Source organism: Pelodiscus sinensis, chromosome 4 (assembly GCF_052426305.1).
Source record: "Pelodiscus sinensis isolate ZL-2025 chromosome 4, ASM5242630v1, whole genome shotgun sequence".
NCBI lineage: Eukaryota > Metazoa > Chordata > Testudines > Trionychidae > Pelodiscus > Pelodiscus sinensis.
The window spans coordinates 2,915,472-2,938,675 of NC_143055.1; the positions used below are offsets into that span (position 1 = coordinate 2,915,472).

The 23,204-nt window shown below is 60.5% G+C and overlaps 1 protein-coding gene across 1 annotated transcript in view; it reads left to right on the forward strand.

Annotated features, from left to right (window-relative positions):
- The first annotated feature begins 483 nt into the window (after positions 1–483).
- LOC106732272 (shootin-1-like) overlaps positions 484–23,204 on the forward strand; it is a 31,795-nt gene continuing 9,074 nt past the window's right edge. The window contains exons 1-12 of the mRNA XM_075931075.2: positions 484–763; positions 4,878–4,927; positions 5,503–5,563; positions 11,597–11,691; positions 12,701–12,857; positions 13,815–13,912; positions 15,350–15,431; positions 17,304–17,398; positions 19,175–19,321; positions 19,784–19,922; positions 20,571–20,703; positions 21,866–21,915. Of these exons, the coding sequence (XP_075787190.2) occupies positions 499–763; positions 4,878–4,927; positions 5,503–5,563; positions 11,597–11,691; positions 12,701–12,857; positions 13,815–13,912; positions 15,350–15,431; positions 17,304–17,398; positions 19,175–19,321; positions 19,784–19,922; positions 20,571–20,703; positions 21,866–21,915 (1,372 nt within the window). The 5' untranslated portion in view covers positions 484–498. The remainder of the gene's footprint in view (positions 764–4,877; positions 4,928–5,502; positions 5,564–11,596; positions 11,692–12,700; positions 12,858–13,814; positions 13,913–15,349; positions 15,432–17,303; positions 17,399–19,174; positions 19,322–19,783; positions 19,923–20,570; positions 20,704–21,865; positions 21,916–23,204) is intronic.

The following is a 23,204-nucleotide window of genomic DNA, read 5'->3' on the forward strand; positions in this document are numbered from 1 at the left end:
CAACAAGGACTTTTAAGCCAGCAGCTGTAACATCTCTGCTAGAGCCTGCATCGAGAACTGGGAGATTCGGTGCATGTAACGTACTATTCTTTAACAACCTTACTCTCGTGCTTTTCTTTCTCATGGTAATAAACCTTTAGTTGTTAGATGCTAAAGGATTGGCCCAGCGTGATTTGTGGGTAAGGTCCAGAGGGTAAATTGACCAGGGATCTGTGGCTGGTTTCTTGGAACCGGACAGAACTTGTTCCGGGTAGGTGGGATTGGGTGCTAGGACCCCCCCCCCCCCCACCTGGGTATAGGTCCGGGGCCATCTGGGGCACGGATATTGCTGGGGTGTCGGAGGGGTTTTGCTCGGGAGGCTTCAGGCAGGCAGCTGAAGCGCTCTGTGGGACTGGTTTGTGGCCGGTTTGGAAAGGTCACCAGTCTGTGGACTGTAAGGAGCCCCGCAGTTGAGCTGAGCAATTCTCCCTGAGCGGACGCCCTCAGCTGCGCCCAGACATGGCCCGGTCCATCACACCTCCTCAATGCTGCAAACTGCTGAGTCCCTGCTCTGAGCAGCTCTGGGCTGGGCTGCAGCTGCTGCTCACAGGAAGGGGGGTAGTTTCAGTTCCCTATGATGCGGGGAGAAGGGAAGGGCCCAGCCTGCTATGCAGACGGGGAAGGGTTCGCACCCGAGGCGACGGGCTGCACCAGCGGACCCACCCGGCTCCGTTGGCCCGGGTCAGGATGGATTGTGCCGGGGAGAGCATTGGCCAACTCGCAGGTAGGCCCCCCCACCGCACCCCCCGCGCCCGGCTCCCAGGGGGCAGGTGCTAACATGAGGCGCAGCCAGATAAGGAGCAGCGTGCTTGTTAACGAGCCCACACGCATGTGCATTTGCAAGTCGCTCGGGTGATCCTACGTGCCGGACATCAGCTGACTCAAGGAGCATGGCTTGTGCTGTGTATTGCACAACACGCGCAGTGCTGGAGATGTCTCTCTTCCCACATGACATCTGGCATTGGCCACTGGCCCAGGGCGGGACCTACCGGGGCTGTGGGGATCTGAGGCCCCCGGCAGTCTCCTGGATGGAGGCTGGAGGGGGTGACCTGTCCATCCAGGTCTCCTTGCTCTGCTGAAGAGGCCACCGCCATCGAATCCTGACATTAGTACTTGTGGGGCTCCAACATGCAGGGTTTGGGGGATGGGCGAATCCATGGGGGTCACAGAGGGGGCTGGCCCAAGGTATGCTAAAAACCAGAGAGGTCTGTGCAAAGTGCGCCTGCTCCCACCGCCGGAGGTAGCACGAGTGGGCGGAGCTAGGAGAGAGCCGAGAAGGGCAGGGCACTGTCGGGGTGCTGGGCATCGGCCCCCAGAGCCACCTGGTGAGCCCCTTTCTCCACCAGGTGAACCTTGAGGAGTTTGATGGACTTTTGCCAAGGTCTTCAATGGGGCCCAGGATCGGGCCCCGAGAGACCTGGCCTTGCCTGGAGACTCCCACGGGCCCATTGCTGCAAGCCTGCCCTGCCTCAGCTGTCTTGCTTTGCGCAGTGGAGCAAATATACTGTAGGTCCTACAGTAAACACTGGCTCTTGCAGGGTGTTTCGTTTCTCAGTAACAGGGTGGAGGATTTTAAAAAGGGGGAGGTTTTGATTTTGGAGCACACGCCCCACCAGATCTGACCCGTTCTAAAACAGGTCAAATACGGACTTTGAACGCCTGCTCTGTGTCCCGTGGTAAGCACGCACTCACACACATGCACGCACACACATACATGCACGCACACACACACACACACACACTCAAGCACATGTACAGCCACACATGCACACACTCATGCATGTTCATGCACACATACCCCACACATGCGTGTGCGCGCACTCACGTGCACACACAGTCAGGCACACACATGCAAGCTTGCACGTGTACGTGCACATATAGGCACACACTCGCACACGTGCTTGCTTGTACATGCACACTCACACGCATGTACACTTGCACATGTACATGCTCATACATGCACAAACACACATGTATGCAAGCATGCACTCCCGCACATACATATTCACTCACACACACGTGCACACACAGTAGCATTTGTCACCCAGCGGTGACATTCCGGCCCCTCTCGAAGTCAGTTGCAAGGCTCCGTTGGCATCGGTGCCAGACTTCACCCCGGTGCTCAGTCCTCTGCTGCTGGAAACTACGTTCCCAAGAGGGGGGGGCAAGCTCCCCCCACGGCATAGAGCTTGTCAGCAGAGCACAGCCCCTCACCTCTAGGACCCCTGCCCTGACCAGCCCCACTTGAGCTAAAGGAGTAGCTCCATCCGCTGGCAGCAGTAGTAGACTGTGATCCACTAGCGGAACGGCACCAGATCCAGACACAGTGTCCCTGCCACAGGCAACACCACCTCCCCGCTCCTTGGCATCCCTCTGCCCATGCATCCCACGGCTGTGCCCTCCCTCTTAGCCACAGCATGGCACCGAGAGGCCACGGTCCACCCGTCACCTGCCACGAACCCTACGCCCTTTTCAGAGTCACAGAACCCTAGAATCTTAGAACTGGACAGGCCCTTGAGAGCCCATCGAGTCCAGCCCCCCGTAGTTAGGGTGGCCAGGTGTCCGGTTTGGTACCGGACTGTCCGGTATTTCAGGGTTCTGTCCAGGAAACAAATTGAGAAAATACCAGACATGTAAAATGTCCGGTATTTTCTCATTAGGTAAGTTTATTATTAGGTGTATCAGTTTGTAGTTGATACGGGGGGGGGGGGGGGGAGTGGGGTCGGGGGCAGTGGGGCTGGCTGGAGGAGATCGGGGGGGGGGGAGGGAAACCGGCTGGCAGAAGCAGGTCTGTCGGGGGGGGGAGGTCGGGGGCAGTGGGGCTGGCTGGGGGAGATCGGGAGGGAGCATGAGCGAGTCCGGCCCCGGGGGTTCCATCCCGCCCCGGCCCCGCCCTCCCCTTCGCATAGTTGCGCACTGCCTGGCTGGTCGACACACTCACACTGCATCCGTGTGTCAGCCAGCCAGGCAGTGCGCAAAGGGGAAGGCGGGGCCGGGGCCGGGGCCGGGGCGGGGCGGGATGGAACCCCCGTGGCCGGACTCGCTCATGCTTCGCCGGGGCCATGTGCGAGACGGGCCGCACCCTGGGATCTGCATGTACCTGGGTCAGTCACACTCCCCGCCAGCCGATTCTCTCCCCCTGCTCCCTCCCCGGCCAATCCCGCTCCCCACGATCCCCTCCCGGCCGGCCGGTTCTCCCCCCTTTTCCTCCTGATCTCCCCCAGCCAGTCCCACTGCCCCCTCCCCACTCCCCCCCCCGGCCAGACCTGCTTCTGCCAGCCACTTTTTCCCCCGCCCCCCATCTCCTCTGGCCAGCCCCACTGCCCCCAACCCCGCCCCTCCCCGGCCAGACCTACTTCTGCCAGCCAGTTTTTCCCCCACCCCCCCGACCTCTCCCAGCCAGCCCCACTGCCCCTGACCCTCCCTTCCCCGCCAGCCAGACCTGCTTCTGCCATCCGGTTTTTCCCCAGCCCCCCACGCCCCGACCTCTCCCGGCCAGCCCCACTGCCCCCGACTCCTCCCCAGCCCTGCTTCCTGTCGGCCGGTTCCCCCCCCCCCACACACACCTCCTCCCAGCCAGCCCCACTCCCCTCCCGGCTGGTCCCCCTCCCATCTGCGATGAAGTGTGTCCGGTATTTTTTCTCAGCTCACCTGGGAACCCTACCTGCAGTTGATCCAATAAGCAGAAGCTTATTGGATGGTCAACGAGGGGCGTGACTAGTAGCTTCCCCCCATTGCTGCCTCTATCAGACAGAAGCAGCAAGGGAGGGGGGAGCAGGAGCCAGTGCCCCCCAGCACCGTCTCCGCGGGGGGCAGGGGAGGTAGAGGCGCAGCGGGAAACAGCGCGAGCAGGGACCAAAGCAGCCTCCGCCCACGTTGGTTCGGCTGCGATGCTGCTTTTGAAACATACATACAAGAGCCCGGCAGAGCTGTCCTTAGCGACTAATCGAATCGTCGCTGGAAATCCCATCGACGATTCAATTCGTTAATTCATCTAAATGTAACATCCCTAGCCCCCTGCCCTCATGGCAGGACCAAGCACCATCTAGACCAGGGCTGGGCATGTATCAGCGGCCGGGCTGGATCCAGTCTGCCAGGGTTAGCTCCTGGCGGATCCCCATCACTATATTCACCTGCGCGGCCACAGGTACCGGCGACTGCAGCTCCCATTGGCCGCAGATCGCCGATCCTGGCCAATGGGAGCAGTGTGAAGGGATGTCCTGGTCCGCGCCCATTTCCCGCAGCTCCCATTGGCCAGGAATGGCGAGACAGAGCCAATGGGAGCTGAGATCGCCGCAACCTGCGGCCACACAGGTAAATATAGCAGAAGGGACCCACCAGGAGCTAACCTTCAGGACCCACCGCTGTGTTATTGCCCACCCCCGGCCTAGACCCTCCCTGCACTCCACGGCACAATCTTGAAGATCAAGAGACCTTTTTGAGCAACAACAGGCAGTGGAGTCTCACGTCCTCCCATGACTCCAGGAGCTGGGGCTTGAAGAAGACTCATTCTCACGAGACTTGCGCTGTCGTTGCAAGGGGCTGTCCTGGCTGGGGAATGTGCCCAGCCCCCAGCCATGGCTGCTTTGTGGCACCAAGTGACTTCATCCCAGACACGGCCCCAAAAGTCACCTGGTCCCCCGGCTCTCCTGGGGGTCGGTGGCATGTGAGGGTGCGGGGCCCCTCCTGGGGCGGGAAAGCACAGGGGGCCCCTTTGGCTGAGGGCCCTGCAGGCAGGTAGGACGCGGGGCCCCACGACTCGAGGGGTCCGCTCCTGCGACCGTCCCGTGTGCCTCGCCGAGGGCGCTGACGTCCCGCTGCGCTTTCTGTTCCCGCAGCCATTCTGGAGTCGGAGAGCGAGGCCTCGGAGGAGGAAGAAGCGGTGATGGTACCGTTTTCGGTTTCGTTCTGATTCTCCCCTCCCCCCTCTGTTGGGCAGAGTTCACACATCCTCCTCCCCGCACTCCCACCCCATCTGTGCATTGCATGGAGGGAGGCCTCTGCTGTCGCACAGCTGGGCGTCGGTACGGAGCCTGGTACAAGGGGCTCCTGGGCCAGGGGACATGGGATGAAACACAAACCTAAGGCCCTGATCACTCCTGGACGGTGGAAATAGCCCTACAGCGGCACAGCAGGCATTGGCGCCTGGCACTGGCCACTGTGGGCCGGCAGGACGCTGGGCTAGATGGGCCTTTGGGCTGAGCCAGCCTGGCCGCTCTGATGTCCTTACGTTCACCCCCGACTCGGGCAACCTTGTTTGCTTCCGCAGATGAATCCCCTGCCATTATAGCTGGATCCGGGCTCCTTTGCTCCCTGTCCCCAACCGCAGCAGGGTGTCCAAGACGGGTGCCAGGCCTCAGTCCAGAGGGGGCTGCTGTGGAGGGGTGGGCAACGTGCTGGGGGACCCTGCGGGACACAAGGGGCCATGCTAAGCTGGTGTTCTTTGCTTGCTCCTGCCTGCAGCATGAGGCTCTTCTCCAGGAGCGGGATGAAGCCAAAGAGAAGCTCTCTGAGTTTGAGCAAGGTAAGTCCTCTTCCTTAGCCTCCCTCCTCCTCCCCTGCCTCCCCCGCCCCCCAATTCCAGGTAGAGAGACACTCACAAGGTGTGGAGCCTCCCGGCTGATTGCTGCACGCAGGGTATGGAGGCTGGGAAGTCGGCGACGGAGCCTTGTCTCCCAAAGCGACTTCCAGCTCGCACGGGTGACAGGACGGGGAAACAGGAGACCCAGGGTCTCTCCCAAGCTCTGCCACTGAGCTGCTGGGTGACTCCAGGCAAGTCACATCCCCTATCCACGCATGGGCTTTCCTGGCTCCAGGGCTGCACCGCACCCAGACAACAGGGCTCTGGGCTCAGCAGGCGCTTTGGTGCTACCGTCCCAATGGTCAGGATGCAGGAGCTTCCTTTCTAGATGGTGCTTGGTCCCAGTTTGAGGGCCAGGGGCTGGACTTGATGACCTCACGAGGCCCCTTCCAGCTCTAGGATTCTATGAAAACAAACAAGGCAGTTTGTCCTGGCACAGGAAGAAATTGACAGTTATGCGTCCGTTAAAAGAGACGGGAGATTAATCCATCGTTAGACCTGTCAGGGATGGGCTAGACAGTGCTGGGTCCTGCCAGGAGGGCCGGGGACTGGACGTGATGCCTCTCAAGGTCCCTTCCACACCTGTGATTCTATGATTCTCTTTTTGAGACAAAACGTGCACTAACATCATTGGATCAGGTGCCACGTTGTCCTTAATGGGGACGCTCTGAGTACGTTCCCCAGACCTGACGATGAGCTCTCTGGCACTTGGATGCGTGCATCGCTCACCACCAGAAGCGGGTGCATTAAAAGCTAGTCCTCCCCCAGGCTTGTCTCCTCGTAGAGTAGGGTTACTCAACCCGCGGCTGGGATCCTTTGCACGTGGCCGCCACTAGGGACACGCTTCACAACGGCGAGTCCATGGAACGGTCTTCTGTTGAGATGCATTTCAGTCGTTCACTTCCTGGACTGTCTGCGCATTCAAAGTGCCGCCAGAGCGTGGAAATCGGGTGAATGTTGCATGTTAATAGCAGCAGAACGGACTGCAATGGGGCCAGCGTGGGGTGTAGACTTGCCTTCATCTTTGTATTCATGCCCGCCCGTGCGAAAGAAGCTATTTGCATATATTTGCGTGTCTATTTGCATGTCTCTGCCACCACACTGAAGCTGCGGCCCTCGGCACTGTAGCCCCTGGGGCTTCCAAAGTTCAGAAGCCCTGGTGCAGAGGACGTCGGTGATGCTCAAGATGTTGTGGTAGGAGAACGTCCAGCTGAGAACCAAGCCTGCAGGGTGTCATGTCAATGGCACAGACTCTCCATCCCAGCCAGGGGTCCTGACCTTCTCCAGGAACTCTTGGCCTGGCTTCTCTCTTTCCAAGGCCATGGCAGGGAGACGCGGTTGTCGGCTGTCCCTCAGACAAGGCATCCGCCCCAGTTTGGCCCAGAAATTCATTCAGGAGAAGCTGGGCAAGCCTGGGGAAAAAGCCACAGGGTCCGTTAACGCCCTGCACAGAGCCCTAGGTCCAATCTTGGTCCTTGGTCCTCAGTGCTTGGTCCTGCCATGAGGGCGGGGAACTGGACTCGATGGCCTCTCGAGGTCCCTTCCAGTCCTAGTATTCTATGATTCTATGGATCTGTGAGCAATCCAGTGCTTTAGGGACCTCCTCTTTTTCTTTAGGGCATCCAGGCCTCCCGGCGCAGCAGCCCGCCCGGCAGTGCCCGCATCTGACAGACGCCAGTTTCCTTTCAGAGTCGTATTTTGCTGTCCCTGAATCCGCAGCCTGTTCAAAGCCGCCGATGCGCCGCCACCCTTAAACCCGGGAGCGTCTCTTGCCTTTCCCTCGTCTTTCTGCGCCTTGCCCCGCAAGTGCAAGCCGGCTGAAGTGAGCAATGTCTGCCAACTCACAGGGCCGTGGATGAACAGGATCACGGATTCGCTTCAGCACAGAGTCGATTAGGGATAGTTGGTTTTATCAGTCTCACTACGTCAGTGGTTCTACAGCGTTACCGTTGCTGAATGGCTGTGGAACCTGAGAATAGGATGGATGCAGAAGGTCACCCACGAGGAATTGTATAGGAAGAAAGAGCCGAAAGAACCTTGTGACGGCGCGTTGGGGGTCCCCCGTCTCCTGCACCCCGAAATGGCCCAAACAGACTGCACCAGCCGGTGGAATAGAGGGAGTTTATTGCCTCTCCAGGATACAGCACAGCACAGATGTAGTCTGGTCACAGAGCTGGGCTAGGATGCCTCAGGCCCCCTTGAGATGGGGGAGACTGGGCCCCTAAACTCCAGCCCCTTTCCCTAGGCTGTCTCCTCCATGCTTCCAGCCAGCCAGCCACTAACTAACCCTCTTCCAGCCCTGCCCCCCAGCCAGGGCAGCATCCACCTTCCTTTGTTCCTCTCCATGGGGGGTGTCTGGCCATCCTGGTTTGCATAGTGACTCATCCTGTTTTGCTGGGTCGTGGTACCCACGGCAGCCAGTGGGGGTTACCCCAGAGCCAGCAGCATAGAAACCAGCCAGGTACCCCCACTACGTCACAAACCTACTGCAGAAGGTTTACACAACGGACGTTACAGCTATTCGGGCAGATCTGCAGGATGAATGAGGAGTGAAAAGTGAAGACCCTGGTATTCAGGATAACGGGTGGTCTGAATTGGAGAGGCAGACCCCACAGAAAATGGGGAGATGATCTAGTAGATTGGTGCGGAGCTAGTCTACAGAAAGGAAGCCACTCCGCACTGGATGGGGAAAGATGGAAGGAAATAGAGAGGAAGGCATTGGACACAGATGGGCGCTGATCCCATTGTTGTTGATGATGATATTTCAGAGGGCACATCAACAAGTGCGGCAGAGCCATGCATCTGAGAGTAAAAGGCCCTTGGAATGCTTACGTCCCTTCGACCACGGGGAGCCCCGTCGCTGAACCTCACCTCACGGGCCGCGGTCAATGTGGCTCCAGCTAGGGGAATCCAGGGCACCCTCCGAGGTCTAGGTCCCTGGTGAAACTCACCAGGCATGAGACTCCCCACACTAGTTCTATCGCATTTGTTTACCGGGTGTGCGCACACTGGCCCCACGCCACTCTTAGCCTTCTCATGGGCTAGGTCTAGACTATCCTCGGCATTCAAAAGAAGATATGCAAATTAATGTGAATTTGCATATCTTCTTCCGATCCATTTTTAGGAAGAGGTTTTTTCGGGGGAAAAAAAGCAGCGTAGATGGGGGTTTTCATGCAAAACCGCCCTTTTTCGAAAGAACCCTTATTCCTCAAAAAATGAGGTTTACAGGTTTCTTTCAATAAAAGGTTTTTCTGCGTGAAAACCCCCGTCCAGCCTTTTTTTTTTCCGAAAAAAATCTCTTCCAAAAAAGGGATCGGAAGAAGATATGCAAATTCATGCCTAATTTGCATATCGTCTTTCGGAAGCCGAGGGTAATCTAGAGACATAGCCCGTGGAGTTGAAATCAAGGTTGATGTGATGTATTCCTCACTACAGTCCCAGCTCAGCGGCATGGGGTGCGGCCGATAGGGGCCGTCTGGTGTTTGGATTTGCAGGGTTCAAGGCTGTACGAGGCTGTGTACTCCACGGATGGACACATTCATCCCGGCCCGCTGGGCTACAGGCCCGGCGTATGGCTTCTTATGACAGGTCACTTGTGCTGTCTACTTGCAAGGGGAAATCTGCGCTCTTCAGTCTCCTGGGCACGGCCGGACTCTGGGTCCTAGTAGCCCCCCCATGCCCACAGTCTGGCACCTGAGGCAGCCGCGTCAGTTTGCCTCACGGTAAGGCCGGCCCTGGCCGGATGCGCTTTCTTCAGCCAGGCATTTGAGCTGCTCCTTCCGAATCGCCGTCCTTTGGTGGGGGCAAAGGCGTGCGTGTTTCGGCCTAGGAGCCTTCCGCCCCCTTGTCATGGCCACGAGCCCTGGTTGGCAGGCTCCCCCCTCGCAGAAGGCACGTTCTTGCCAAGATAAAGCCAGTGAAATAGCAGCTTGTTGCTCCAACATCTCGCTGCTTTTCCTGTCTCCCTGGGTATGCTCGGACCCAGCGGGCGTCACGCTTTTTTCCTCGTGACCCAGTTGAAGAGAATGGTGGACGCCACGCCACGACATAATGTGACTGGAGTGTGGACTCCAAGGTGGGGCTGAGGAGGGGAGTTTTGGGGAGCAGGAGGGGGCTCCATCTTTGGGGGGGCAGTTGGGGCGGGAGGGGCTGACCTCGAGCGGCTCCCGCTTCAGCAGTGAAGCGGGGGTGCTAAGGCAGCTTCCTGCCTCTCCTGGCCCCGCAGACCATGCTGCGCCCCAGAAGCAGCCGGCCGCAGGTTCCCAGCCCATGGGAGGGCGGAGCTAGTGCTGGAGGCAGGGGCAGCGTGGGGAGCCCTGTGCACTTCCCCCTCCCACCTAGGAGCCGGGCCTGCTGCCGGCTGCTTCTGGGGCGCAGCGCAGTCTGCGATGCAAGGACGGGCAGGGAGCTGCCTCAGCCCCCCCACTGCTCCCCTGATCTCCCTGCTGCACCGAGCCCAGCGCCCGACACCCCCCCACCCAGCACTGGGGCACGACCTGTCGTTTGCAAATCGCTGCTCTAAGACAGCAGGTCTCCTTTGCACACTCAGCAGCGTGTCTCGAGAGGCGTTTTCCTGCTCTAAGCCTTCCCAGGGACCCTTCACTTGCTACCAGTTCTTGTGAGGAGCCGTGGACGGACGTGCACATCGCAGGACCCTCCATTAGCCCACCTGGCTTTTTCCTTGCCAGACGCAAGTGAGGCCAGCGCAGCCTGGTGCTCACATATGGATCCGGTGCCAAGACGTCTGAAAGTGCCGTGTTCTTTCCCCAGCTTTCGTCCAAGCCTCCAGTGCTGCCTTCCTGGTTGGTTACGCCTCCCTCTTCTTGAAATCTTCATGGAAATCCTCCTTCCCCCCCAGGTTTCACGCGACTCCAGAGCTGTTCATGAACACAGCTAACATCTCAGCCATTGCAAATACACATTGTCACATTCGGAACCAGCTTTAGGTGCTCTGATCCCGCCATTGCCTCGCCAATCCATGGGTACCATGGCAAGACTCTTATAAACCCGCTTCGTGAGGTATGGTGAGGGGGTGTCTGCCCCACACCATGTTAACTCCAGAAGTCAGCAGTGGACGTGAGTCCTCCAAGCATCCTGGGCACAACCAATCAGGGAAGAACAGCACAGAACAACCAATAAAAGAAGCTGCTGGTCCGGAGTCAGTCAGTCACTGCCTGGAGCTCAAAGAGGGAGAGCTGGATTTCTCCCAGGTGGCTGGAACCTAGCACCATGGACAGAGCAGTTTCTGGCAGGAATGGGGGAATGGGAGGGATCTCCTACCAGAGCTGACTTGCTCAGGCCTTGCTGTGAGGGTGAAGGTGTTGGGGCCACGGGGACATGGCCCAGGGCAATGTACTGAGCCGTTGGCGGGGACACCAAGTAGGGGGCAGGCCTGGGTCCCCCCATCCATCCCTGGCGAAGCAGCCTGCCGAATGGACTGTCGAACACTTACCCTTGAGTCATGAGAGGACGCAGCGGGTCCTAGAGCTGCTGCCGGCAGAGGCGGAGACAGAGTGACGGGTGCAAACCGGGAGCGAATCCCCCGGATCGACCAGGAGGCGGCCTGATCCAGACTGCCGAGCCTTCCGCAGCAGGACATCCCTGGGCCGTGGCGGTGTCGGGGGAGGGCGTGGGCTGCGGCCGATTGGAACGGGCAGCCGGCCGCACGCAGCCCTTTTACTAAGGAGATTAGTGTAGACGTGTCTGGCTGCCCCTCGTTTTGCAGGGGAATCCAAAGGAGCAGGAAGGCTTGGTGGCGCCGGGGGCTGCTTGGCTGGGCTGGTTCCTGCCTTTGTCACGGGCCTGGGGCTGCTTAGTGTCTTCACTCCCTCTGGCCTCCCTGGGCAAATTCCAGGAAAGAACCCGGGGCCGCCGGGATGAGGGTGGCAGACTGAGCCCCGCAGACAGGCTGGGCGCTGCGTTGGGAGCCCTGGGCAGGGGTAGAGCCTCAGCCAGCCTCCTCCTTCTCCTTCCCAGCCTCCCAGAAGCTGCTGGCGGAGCTCTCTGCGCTGGAGGCAGAGTACGAAATCGAGAAATCGTGCCGCAAACAAGCCGAGGTCTACGCCGCCCAGGTAAGTCCAGGGAGCTGCCAGGCCGTGTGTGGGGGCTGCTGGGAAACTGGCCTTGGAGGGGAAACAGGGGTTTCCCCGTGAAATGTGTTTCAGTGAAAAATCAACACCCCCCCCCCCCCACCTCACAAAATGTGTTTTGAAATGCTGCAGTGGTGCCTCCTGGGGGTTGGAGCCCTGCACCTCCTGCTCTCGTGCATGTCACTCAGCCTGGCTCTTCAGCCGGACTACATATCCCAGGATGCACCATGCCCAGGCAGGGGAGATTGTGGTGCATTATGGGAGATGTAGTCAGACCGGGAAGCCTGGCCTGTAGAACAAAATGTGAGCATGAGGCACCCGAACTACAGCTCCCATGAGGCAATCCCAACGTGACAGGTTTGTGACTTTAATTGAATTCTTACGGTTCATTGGTGTTTTTCCTTGGGGGAATGATGCCGCCAGCTGCACGTTACGGTGCTGTCGTTATCACTCGCGGCAGTGCAAGCAGGGAAAATCCAAGCAGCATCTGACATCTGGGGAGGGGACAAAGGGGGACCGATTCGGTGAATCTGGTACTTCTGTGCACCTGCGGACAAGGGGACATTTGTTGGCACTGAATTGCAGCTAGTCCACAAGAGGAGGAAACACGTTCTCCTACAAAGCACGGTTGGCCTGTGGAACTCCTTGCCACAAGATAGTCTTGAGGTCCGGAGTGTAGCAAGCTTCAGAAAGAGGCTGGCGTAGACGAGTGAGGTGGATAAAGAGGATGTATGTAATAAATGCGAAAAATAGAACCACGTGCATCAGAAGGGAGCTAAATCCTCGGGTTCCAGGGTCAGAGGAGATATTAACGCCAATCTGCTAACCAGAAAGTTTCCTGTGCAATGTCTGCCCTTGTCAGACAGGTTGCAGGATCAGCTGGTCTCCTCCCGTCTGCAATCCCCCCGCTCTGTTTCTAGCCCCCCACCTCCACCCCACGCGCTGTCTCGGTACAAAGGCCTCCTATCTGTTCTGGCCTGCTGGCGGGTAGGTCAACAGGGAGAACAAGAAGCTGAAGCGAATCAGCGTGGCCCTGATGCCCATGCTGAACCAGATGCCTGAGGACATGTTGAGTCTGGCCTGCGAAGTTGACTCCCCCTCCGACCCAAGCCGAGACCCAGCCCATCCGTATGTGCAGCAGATCCACGGTGAGTGGGGCGTGGCCACCCCCGGTGCCTGTAGCGGCTGTGCCAGGCTGTGGCAAAGCGGGGATTGGCCTCACTTGGCTGGCTTTGTTTTGTTGCATGTGATCTCTACGGCCCTGTGGTGATCCGGGGTGCGTGCCTCAGTTTCCCTGGGCACTGCACCACTCTCTAGATGGGGCTGGGGATTCCGGGTGTGACTCACGGAGGGACGCTGCCCAGCCCAGCACCTTCACAATGGCCCAGGCAGGGGGGCAGGGCCTGGCGGCTCCCCCCTCAGTGACATAGGTGTGGGTGGCTCTCGTCCTTGCCGATCGGCGGCTCTGTCGCTCAGCTCGCCAGGGAGCTGGGGCACAGAGAGGCCACAGACAGCCTGGGCCGTGGGTGCTGACTTCCCTTCCTGTCCTAGAGGGGCTTCCGCGGACGCCCAGGGTCGGGGAGGTGACCTCTCGGCCACGGCCACCTGTCTCCAGAGCTGCTAGGGCGACGCCTTCCCCTCGGAGCAAGGGCATTCTGTGGCCACAGAGGACCCAAAGGCCTAGCTCCCCGCCGGGTGGGTCAGGTGCCCCTACCTTCCCCTCACAGCCCTGCCCCTGGAGCATGCACATGTCACGGAGGAGGGCTTGCTTTGGGGGCAGCATGCCCCAGTGGGTAGAGAAGCAACCGGGGTGCTACTGACTAGCTCAGCGACCTCGGGCAAGTCTGTGCCTCAGTTTCCCTTCTGTCCATGGGGAGGGTGCTAGGGACCCACCTTTCGGAGGTGCAGTGGGGGATTGACAGGCACTCCAGGAGAGCTCTCAGCAGGGCGCCCACACCGGCCCCGGCCAGAGAGGATGGGCTGCCGACGCGGGGCAGTCGCCTGAGCGGTGGCCTTTCGCTCCCCACTCCGGGCTGGCTGCCCGAGGACAGAGCAGTGTCTGCTGCGCAAGGCGCCAGGTTTCCCCTCTCCCCCTCTGGCTCCAGAGCTGCAGGAGAAGGTCTCCCAGCTGCTGGGGGAGAAGAAGGAGCTCACGGTCCAAGTGCAGGAGCTGCAGAGCCAGATCCGAGAGCTCGGGGACCAGGTAAGGGGCGCGTCTCCGGTGCCCGCGGCGCTCGGCAGCTGCTGTGCAGAGCCCGGGGCTCGTCACGCTGTGCCCTCTCGGCACCTCCGGCCCTTGTCTCCCCTGTCCGAGCGGCCGGGCGCCCGTGGCCGCATGCAGAAGCCCGCGGGGGCCGGGGCTGTGTCTGGACAGCGGGCGCTGGGTGCTACCGTCGCACAGGTCAGGAGTGAATGCTCCGCTGGCCGGGGGCGCTGCCGGCCCGGGGCTTCCAGGCCTGGCTCCCCCTCTCCCTGGCCTCGGTCTGGCGCTCCGTGGGTTTGCCCAGGCGTCTATCGGGGCATCAGCCCCCACGCTTCCCCTTCAGGAAACAAAGGCCCAGTTCTGCCCTGGTCTTGATTCCAAGGGTTGGGGGATTCCTCCTTTGCTGCCAAGCGCCACCCCGACGGCCACAGTATAGAGCAGCCTCGGGGCTGCCCTGACTTGCACGCGGCTGCCCACGGCTGAACACGCGGAACAGCCAGGCTGCAGCAGAGCCCTGGCCCGCTCCTGTTTCCCTTGCAACGTCCCCCGCATGCCGCTGGGGGAATCCGACGCCGGCCCTCCTCCCCCAGGGCTATTCCCCGGAGCCAGAAGGAGCTGGCCGAAAACCCGGGTAGTTGTTCAATCTAAGCCGTCGGCACTGGCCAGCGCGGCCCAGCTGCAGGCACCTTTCCCAGCCAGACTGCGTCTCCTAGGCTATGTCTACACTGGCGCGATCTTGCGCCAGAGCTATGCAAATGAGGCTACGCGTGGAATATCGCCAAGCCTCATTTGCATATCTAATGAGCCGCCATTTTTGCGGAAGAGGCTCTTGCGCCAGAAGGAGCTGTTTCCTCTGCCCCATCTTGCGCAAGAAAAACCCTCCTGCGCAACGCCGTTCTGCCTGAAAATAATCAGTGGAACAGCGTTGCGCAAGAGGGGTTTTCTTGCGCAAGGACAGTGTAGACAGCTCCTTCTTGTGCAAGAGCCTCTTCTGCAAAAATGGCGGCTCATTCGTTATGCAAATGAGGTTCGGCGATATTCCACGCTTAGCCTCATTTGCATCGCTCTGACGCAAGGTCGCGCCAGTTCCGCCCTGGTCTTGATTCCAAGGGTTGGGGGATTCCTCCAGTGTAGACATAGCCCTAGGGTATGGCTACACTAGCCACCGTAGTTCGAACTAGGGTGGCTAGTGTAGCCATACCCCTAGGCTGTTCGTGGCTGCCACAGGGGCACCGATCGCCTGGGCAGCTGAGCAGGGGGAGGAGAGCAGCCAGATCCAAAGGGTCCTCGGTGCACAGCCACCTGTCCTCACCCGGGACCTCCCAAGTGGTGCAGGGGAGGGATCACGCCCAGGATCCACTCACGCCAGCTGCGCCCGGAGCCAGTGGGGTAGAGTGTGGTGCCGACAAGAAGCAAAGTCTCGTGTCCTGCCGGCAGGTGGAAGAGGAGCGGGTGGAGAGTCGGGCCATGCAAGCAGTGATGGACAGGAGTCAGAAGGCCCTGAAGAGGTACAAGAGAGGTGAGTGGGTGCAGGCGTGGCAGGATGGCTCCAAACTCCTCCCGGGCTGGCACCGAAAGCGGCCCATGCAGCTTCCTTATTTCCCTCCAGTCAGCCAGTGAAACGGACGAATGGGAACTTGAGCCCTTTGGCTTGTTTATTCCTTTGCTTTTCAGTTGATCTTTTTTCCCTCTTCTTTTCCCCGGCAAAAAGAGGGGGGCAGAAAAAAGCAAGGGGGAGGGAGGCAAATGAAAGAAACAAGGAAAAAGACCCCTCCCCATGTGAACTGGAAAAATGTCATGGCTGAAAACGGTCCCTTGTTTTCCTGGGGAATTCCACACGCCGTGGAACGGAAATCCAGATCTGGATTTTCTAAAGGGTCCGCGAACATTCCCCCCCTTTTCCATGCTGTTCCACGTTCAGGTCCCTGAGTGAAATGTGGGCCAGGTTCATCCCGGCCGTGTCTCTGCTGCTGTCGGCAGTTTCCTGTGAACCTGCTCCCATGTGGGGATTTTTCCCCCTTTCTGCTCCCTGTCCCCTCGGCTGTGTCCAGAACATGCTGCTTGTTTCCTGTTCACCTGGTGGTTCATCCCCAGAGCTCGGCTGGAACTTAGGGATAGAGGAGGAGACGGCCCGATTGTGTTTTGATGGGTACCTAGAGGTTAGCTAGTAGCACTCCAGCGAGAGATCTTGGAGTCACTGTGGAGAATTCTCTGAAAACATCCACTCCGTGTGCAGTGACAGTCCAAAAAGCAAACAGTGTTAGGAGTCATTAAAAAAGGGATAGAGAATAAAACAGAAAATATCTTAGTGCCTCTCTATAAAGCCATGGTGCGCCCATATCTTGAATACTGAGTACAGATGTGGTCGCCGCACCTCAAAAAAACTCCCTTGGCACTGGGAAAGGTTCCGAAAAAGGCAACAAAAATGATGAGGGGTTTGGAACGGCTGCCCTATGAGGAGAGAATGAAAAGACTGGGTCTTTCCAGCTTAGAAAAGAGGAGACTAAGGGGGGGATAGGACAGAGGTCTATAAAATCATGACAGGTGTGAAAAAAGTGACTAAGGAAAAGTTCTTTACTTGTTCCCATAATATAAGAACTAGGGGTCACCCAATGAAATGAATCAGGAGCAGGTTTAAAACAAACCAAAGGACGTTTTTCTTCATGCAGCGCACAGTCAACCTGTGGAACTCCTCGCCAGAGGATGTGGTGAAGATCAGGGCTTTAACAAGGTTCAAAAAAAGAGCTAGATAAATTCCTGGCGGTTAGGTCCATCAATGGCTATTAGCTCGGATGCTTGGGAATGGTGTCCCTGGCCTCTGTTTGTCTGGAGATGGATGACAGGGGAGGGATCACGTGAGGGTTCCCTGTTCTGGTCACTCCCTCTGGGGAATCTGGTGTTGGCCACTGTGGGCAGACAGGACACTGGGCTGGATGGACCTTTGGTCTGACCCAGCCTGGCCGTTCGCATGTTCTTACTGGCATCATGTACATCGCAGCCAGGCAGAGAACAGGCCCTCGTAATCGACCTGGCCATGGCTGGGGAGCTGGCGGGGGTGGGGGGTGATTAAGGGGAGGGATTTCAGGGTGTGATGGCGCGACGGGGGGGGTAGAGTCTCGGAGCACGTCACTGTCAGCCCAGTGAGGGCCGAGCAGTCGCCCCAGCTTGAAGGGCTGTGGCCTGTGACGCCCCCGGGCCCTGATCCTGCAGTTCTTCCTCGGGCAAAGCTCCCACGGCAGTCAGTGGAATTTGTCCCAGGGGAGAAGGGCGGGATGGGAGCCTGGTCCCCAGCCCACGCGGGCGCAGCCGAGGGCCGAGTCCACTGGGGCGGCGCCGCGGCCGGTGCCGAGCGGCGGGACAGAGGCTGAGCCGGGCGCTTCTCCCCGGGCAGTGTCCCAGCTGGTAAGCCAGGAGTACAGCGAGGCCGTGCAGCAGCTGGAGCTGGAGCAGGACCTGAGGCAGCACGCCGAGGCCTTTGCCCACAAGGTAGAGGCTGGCGCGCGGGCAGCCCGCTCCCTGCGGGGGCTGCGAGGACCGGACACTGGGGGGGGACTGGAACACCCCTGGGTTGTGCACCCAGCTCTGCCGGTGCCCCCCAGGCCTGACCCACAGCCCCTGCCAGCCCAGCCCTGCCTCCCCACCCCCAGCTCTGCCGGTGCCCCCCAGGCCTGACCCACAGCCCCTGCCAGCCCAGCCCTGCCCCCCCCAGCTCTGCCGGTGCCCCCCAGGCCTGACCCACAGACCTACCAGCCCAGCCCTGCCCCCCACCCCCAGCTCTGCCGGTGCCCCCCAGGCCTGACCCACAGCCCCTGCCAGCCCTGCCCCCCCAGCTCTGCCCCCCCCAGCTCTGCCGGTGCCCCCCAGGCCTGACCTACAGACCTGCCAGACCAGCCCTGCCCCCCCCCCAGCTCTGCCAGTGCCCCTCCCTCCCGACCCACAGACCCTGCCAGCCCGCCCTGGGCTCCTACAGCCCCTGCCACTCAGCCCAGCCTTGCCACCCACCCCCAGCTCTGCTAGTGCCCCTCACTCCCGACCCATAGCCCCTGCCATACCGGCCCTGCCCCTGACCCCCAGCTCTGCCAGTGCCCCTCCCTCCCGACCCACAGACCCTGCCAGACCAGACCAGCCCCCCCAGCTCTGCCAGTGCCCCTCCCTCCCGACCCACAGACCTGCCAGCCCAGCCCTGCCCCCTTCCCAGCCCAGCCCTGCCACTGCCCCTCCCTCCGGACCCGCAGCCTCTGCCAGCCCAGCCCCCCAGCTGGCCGGGTGGGGCTGAGGGGAGTAAAAGTGCAAATTCCTGACTCCCCCAGCTTCTGGCCCAGGGCGCACTGGAGCTCGTAGAGCCCGCCTGTGGCCTGGGACGGGCCGCAGGGTGGAGCACGCTCCCCACGAAGTGCACCACGCGCCCCCAGCAGAACCCTTTCACAGATGCAGAGCGAGCCCCGGGGAGAAGGGACTTGCCCAGGGTCAGCCCACGGGTCAGTGGCAGAGCCCAGAGCAGAGCCCGGTGACAGCTCAGTCCCAAAGCAGCCATCACGTCCCTCACCGCATCGCCCAGCGGCAACGCTGGACCCACGGGGGGCAGAGCTGGGCGGGGAGGGGCCAAGGGACCAGTCTCTGCTGTGTCGAAGCACACGCCAAAGGGCGGCTGAGTCATGCGGCCAGCGGGATTTGTTCAGCGGTGGGTATGGTGCCCATAAGCCACACACGCATGCACACATGTACACAAACATGCACGTGCACGTGCACACACATGCACACGCACATACATGCATGTGCGCACACACATGCATGCATGTACTTGAACATGAGCACCCATGCACACGTACACACACATACACACACGTTCATGCACGCACATGCACACACACGTATGCACCCATGCACACATGCACACAGGTACTTGAACATACACACATACATGCACACAAATACACACATGCACACACTTACATGTGCGCATGCACACGCACACATATGTACACGCACACATGCACACCCCTGCATGTACGCACACACATGCACGCACATGCACGCACATGCACGCACACATATGCACCCACGCACACATGTGCTTGAACATGAACACACACACGTACATGCACACAAACACACACATATGCACACACTTACATGTGCATACGCACACATGCACATGTATGTACATGCACACACCTGTATGCACGCACACACATGCACACATGCATGTACACACGCCTGCACATGTGCACACACACACACACCCCGATCTCTCCGGCGCAGATGCTGGTGAAGCAGAAGGAGGCCAACAGGCAGAGCATGATCCTGCTGCAGAACGCGGCGCCCGGCGCCCAGCTGCTGCAGGCCCTGGACGAGGTGGCGAGCCTGACGCGGACGCTGGAGGAGGCCAAGCAGGAGCACCTGGAGAAGGTTGGGGGTTCCCACCACGGCCCATGCCCGGGGGAGGTTCCCTGGGCAGGTGCAGGCTCCAGCAGTGGGAGGTCGGGGGAGGGGCGCATTGCCAGCCCATCCCACCGCTGACCCCCTGAGTCTTGATGGGCCGACCCCAGGGCCCGGTTCCCCGAGCTCGCTGGCCCGTCAGACTGGCTGGGGTGCGGCAGCGCAGGGCCTGGCCTCCGACCCGAGCCAGGGAGGCCAGCTTACCCCAGACACCCCCATCCGGCCGCTGGGGCTCAGCCGGCTCCCCAGACGCCCCTGCCTTGTCCAGCAGGGACAGGTCTTCCACCCCCTGCCCCCACTCTCCGGTCCCATCTCCCCAACTCGGACTCTCTCTGGGCTCACCCGCTGGCCCTGGTCCCCGCGTGGCTCCCGGGGCGGGTGGCTGGCGGCCTCAGCTCCTCCCGACACTCCTGCCCCCACCCCTGCCCTCAGGTGCAGGCTCTGGAGGAGCAGCTGCAGGAGAGGCAGCAGCAGGAGCAAGCGGCCCTGGCGGAGGCCCATGCGGAGAAGCTGCAGCTGGAGAAGCGGCTGCAGCAGGTGGAGGAGACCAACGTGGTGCTGGAGGGGAAAGGTACCTTCTGTCACCCCCGCCCTGCTCTGGCCCCCACCCGCGCACCCTGCACTGAGCCCCCAAGTCCCCGCCCTGCACTGTCCCCAAACCCTCTCATCTCTTTCAGCCATGTGCAGATTTTTTCCACCTGTGTGCGGAATAATGTATGTGCACCAATGCATGGGTGGATGTGCACCACCAGTAGCACCACACACCCAGCTGGGCGGCGTTGGACTCTCTCCTGAGCGGCTGCCCTAGTGCCCAGCTCACGGGGACCACTGGTTACGACCTGTTTCACTAGCTCGACCCCCTCCCCCGTCTCGCCTCCTCTCCCATCACCTGGGCCTGCTTTCCCCCCTCCCCCTCCCCGCCCGGCCCTGCTTCCCCACCCACCGTTCCCGGGCCCCTGCCTCCCTTCTCATGTGCAATCACAGGGCCTCCCTGGAAACAGATTTGGGGCATTTCTAATGCAAATTCGCAGCCGGGAACAAAACGGAGACGCCAGCACCGTGCGAGGCGTCAAAGGCCACAGGCCAGGCCCAGAGGGCTGGGGGCGGCGGGGGGGGGGCGAATGTGAGAGCGGCCACCCTGCGTCGGACAGAGGGGCCCCTGCAGCCCAGACTCGGGCCCCAGAGCGCGGGGCGAGTTCCTAACCGCCTTGCATTGCAGTGAAGCTCCTGGAAGAGAAGTTGGAGCAGGCCAAAGCCCCGCCTCCTGACCCTGATCCACCAGAAGTGGCTCCGCCCCCACCCCCGCCCCCGCCACCGCCTCTGCCCCCGCCAGCCTCAGCCGCCCCTGTGAAGTAAGTGCCACCTGCGCCCCCAGCCCTCCCGTGCAGAGACCCGCTAGCCCTACGGGGGGCGCTCCCCTAGCGTCAGCCAGAGCCCGGCCATGGGGCGGGGGAGTGGGCATGGCACTAGTCTGTGCCCAGTGGGTGCCGGTGCCGGTGTTTTCTCCACGCCGGCTGTTCTCCCCTTGAGTCCGTGTCCAGCGGGTGCCGGTGCCGGTGTTTTCTCCACGCCGGCTGTTCTCCCCTTGAGTCCGTGTCCAGCGGGTGCCGGTGCCGGTGTTTTCTCCACGCCGGCTGTTCTCCCCTTGAGTCCGTGTCCAGCAGGTGCCGGTGCCGGTGTTTTCTCCATGCCGGCTGTTCTCCCCTTGAGTCCGTGTCCAGCAGGTGCCGGTGCCGGTGTTTTCTCCACGCCGGCGGTTCTCCCCTTGAGTCCGTGTCCAGCAGGTGCCGGTGCCGGTGTTTTCTCCACGCCGGCTGTTCTCCCCTTGAGTCCGTGTCCAGCAGGTGCCGGTGCCGGTGTTTTCTCCACGCCGGCTGTTCTCCCCTTGAGTCCGTGTCCAGCGGGTGCCGGTGCCGGTGTTTTCTCCACGCCGGCTGTTCTCCCCTTGAGTCCGTGTCCAGCGGGTGCCGGTGCCGGTGTTTTCTCCACGCCGGCTGTTCTCCCCTTGAGTCCGTGCCCAGCGGGTGCCGGTGCCGGTGTTTTCTCCACGCCGGCTGTTCTCCCCTTGAGTCCGTGTCCAGGGGGTGCCGGTGCCGGTGTTTTCTCCACGCCGGCGGTTCTCCCCTTGAGTCCATGCCCAGCGGGTGCCGGTGCCGGTGTTTTCTCCACGCCGGCTGTTCTCCCCTTGAGTCCGTGTCCAGCAGGTGCCAGTGCCGGTGTTTTCTCCATGCCGGCTGTTCTCCCCTTTGGTCCGTGTCCAGCGGGTGCCGGTGCCGGTGTTTTCTCCATGCCGGTGGTTCTCCCCTTGAGTCCATGCCCAGCGGGTGCCGGTGCCGGTGTTTTGTCCACACCGGAGGGGCAGAGATTTCTGGAGAGGCTGCCCCGCCCTGGGGTCTCTATGGACGTCGAGGTGGGGGGGAGGAGGTGGGGGGGGAGCAGAGAGCAGCGTGGGGGGTGGGCGGGGAACGGAGAGCTGCCCCTGGCAATGCATTCATCCTTCTCTCTCCTTTCCAGCCCCCTTTTGGCGATCAAGCAGCGGAAGGGGATGCGGCCACCGAAAGCCCGTAAGCCACTGCCCACTTCCCACTCCCACTCCAGGGGCACCGAAGCCACGTAGCCTGGCACTGCTGAATTTTTAACAAACAGCCTGTTACTATGTCTCATCCTGGTCTCCAGTGGAGATCGGCCGGAGCCCTGATCCAAGCATCCACCTCCCTTCCAAACTCTATCCATAGAAGTGTCTCACCACTCTTTCAATCTCACTAAGTTCTGGCCCTCAGTGGCATCCTGTGGCGGTGAGTTCCACAGGCCAATTGCACATTGTGTGAGCAAATCATTCCTTTGCTCAGTTCTGGATGGACCCCCTCCCAGGTTCCTCCGAAGTCACTTTGGTCCCTGTGTTCCTGCGAGGTCATGTGGCCTCTTAGCGGGGGTCTGCAGCCCCTCCCTCGCTGTCATGTTGGACAAAGGGGGAGATTCAACCACTGGTGCCATTTTGTGCTCCATGTCCTTGCTCCTTCACCCTTCATGCTTTCTCCCCGGCTGCCCCATGTTCTTGGGAGGTTCTTGGAAATGTCCATGGAGCCACCTTGTTCTCCACTAAGGGGGGAGGTAGATACGCTGGAGGGCAGGGACAGGGTCCAGAGTGACCTGGACACATTGGAGGATTGGGCCAAAAGAAATCTGATGAGGTTCAACAAGGACAAGTGCAGAGTCCTGCCCTTGGGGCGGAAGAATCCCAAGTATTGGTACAGGCTGGGGACCGACTGGCTAAGCAGCAGTTCTGCAGAAAAGGCCCTGGGGGTTACAGTGGATGAGAAGCTGGAGATGAGTCAACAGGCGCCCTTGTAGCCAAGAAGGCTAATGGCATATTAGGTGCATTAGGAGGAGCATTGCCAGCAGATCCAGAGATGTGATTATTCCCCTTTATTTGGCTCTGGGGAGGCCACATCTGGAGTATTGTGTCCAGTTCTGGGCCCCCCACTACAGAAAGGATGTGGACGCATTGGAGAGGGTCCAGCGGAGGGTAACCAAAATGATTCGGGGGCTGAAGCACATGACCTACGAGGAGAGGCTGAGGGACTTGGGCTTGTTCAGTCTGCAGAAGAGAAGAGTGAGGGGGGATTTGAGAGCAGCCTGCAACTCCCTGAAGGGGGGTTCCAAAGAGGCTGGAGAGAGGCTGTTCTCAGTGGGGGCAGATGCAGAACAAGGAGCAATGGGCTCAAGTTGCAGTGGGGGAGGTCTAGGTTGGATATTAGGAAAAACTCTTTCCCTAGGCAGGTGGGGAAGCCCTGGGCTGGGTTCCCTAGGGAGTGGGTAGAATCTCCATCCCTAGAGGTGTTTACGTCCGGGC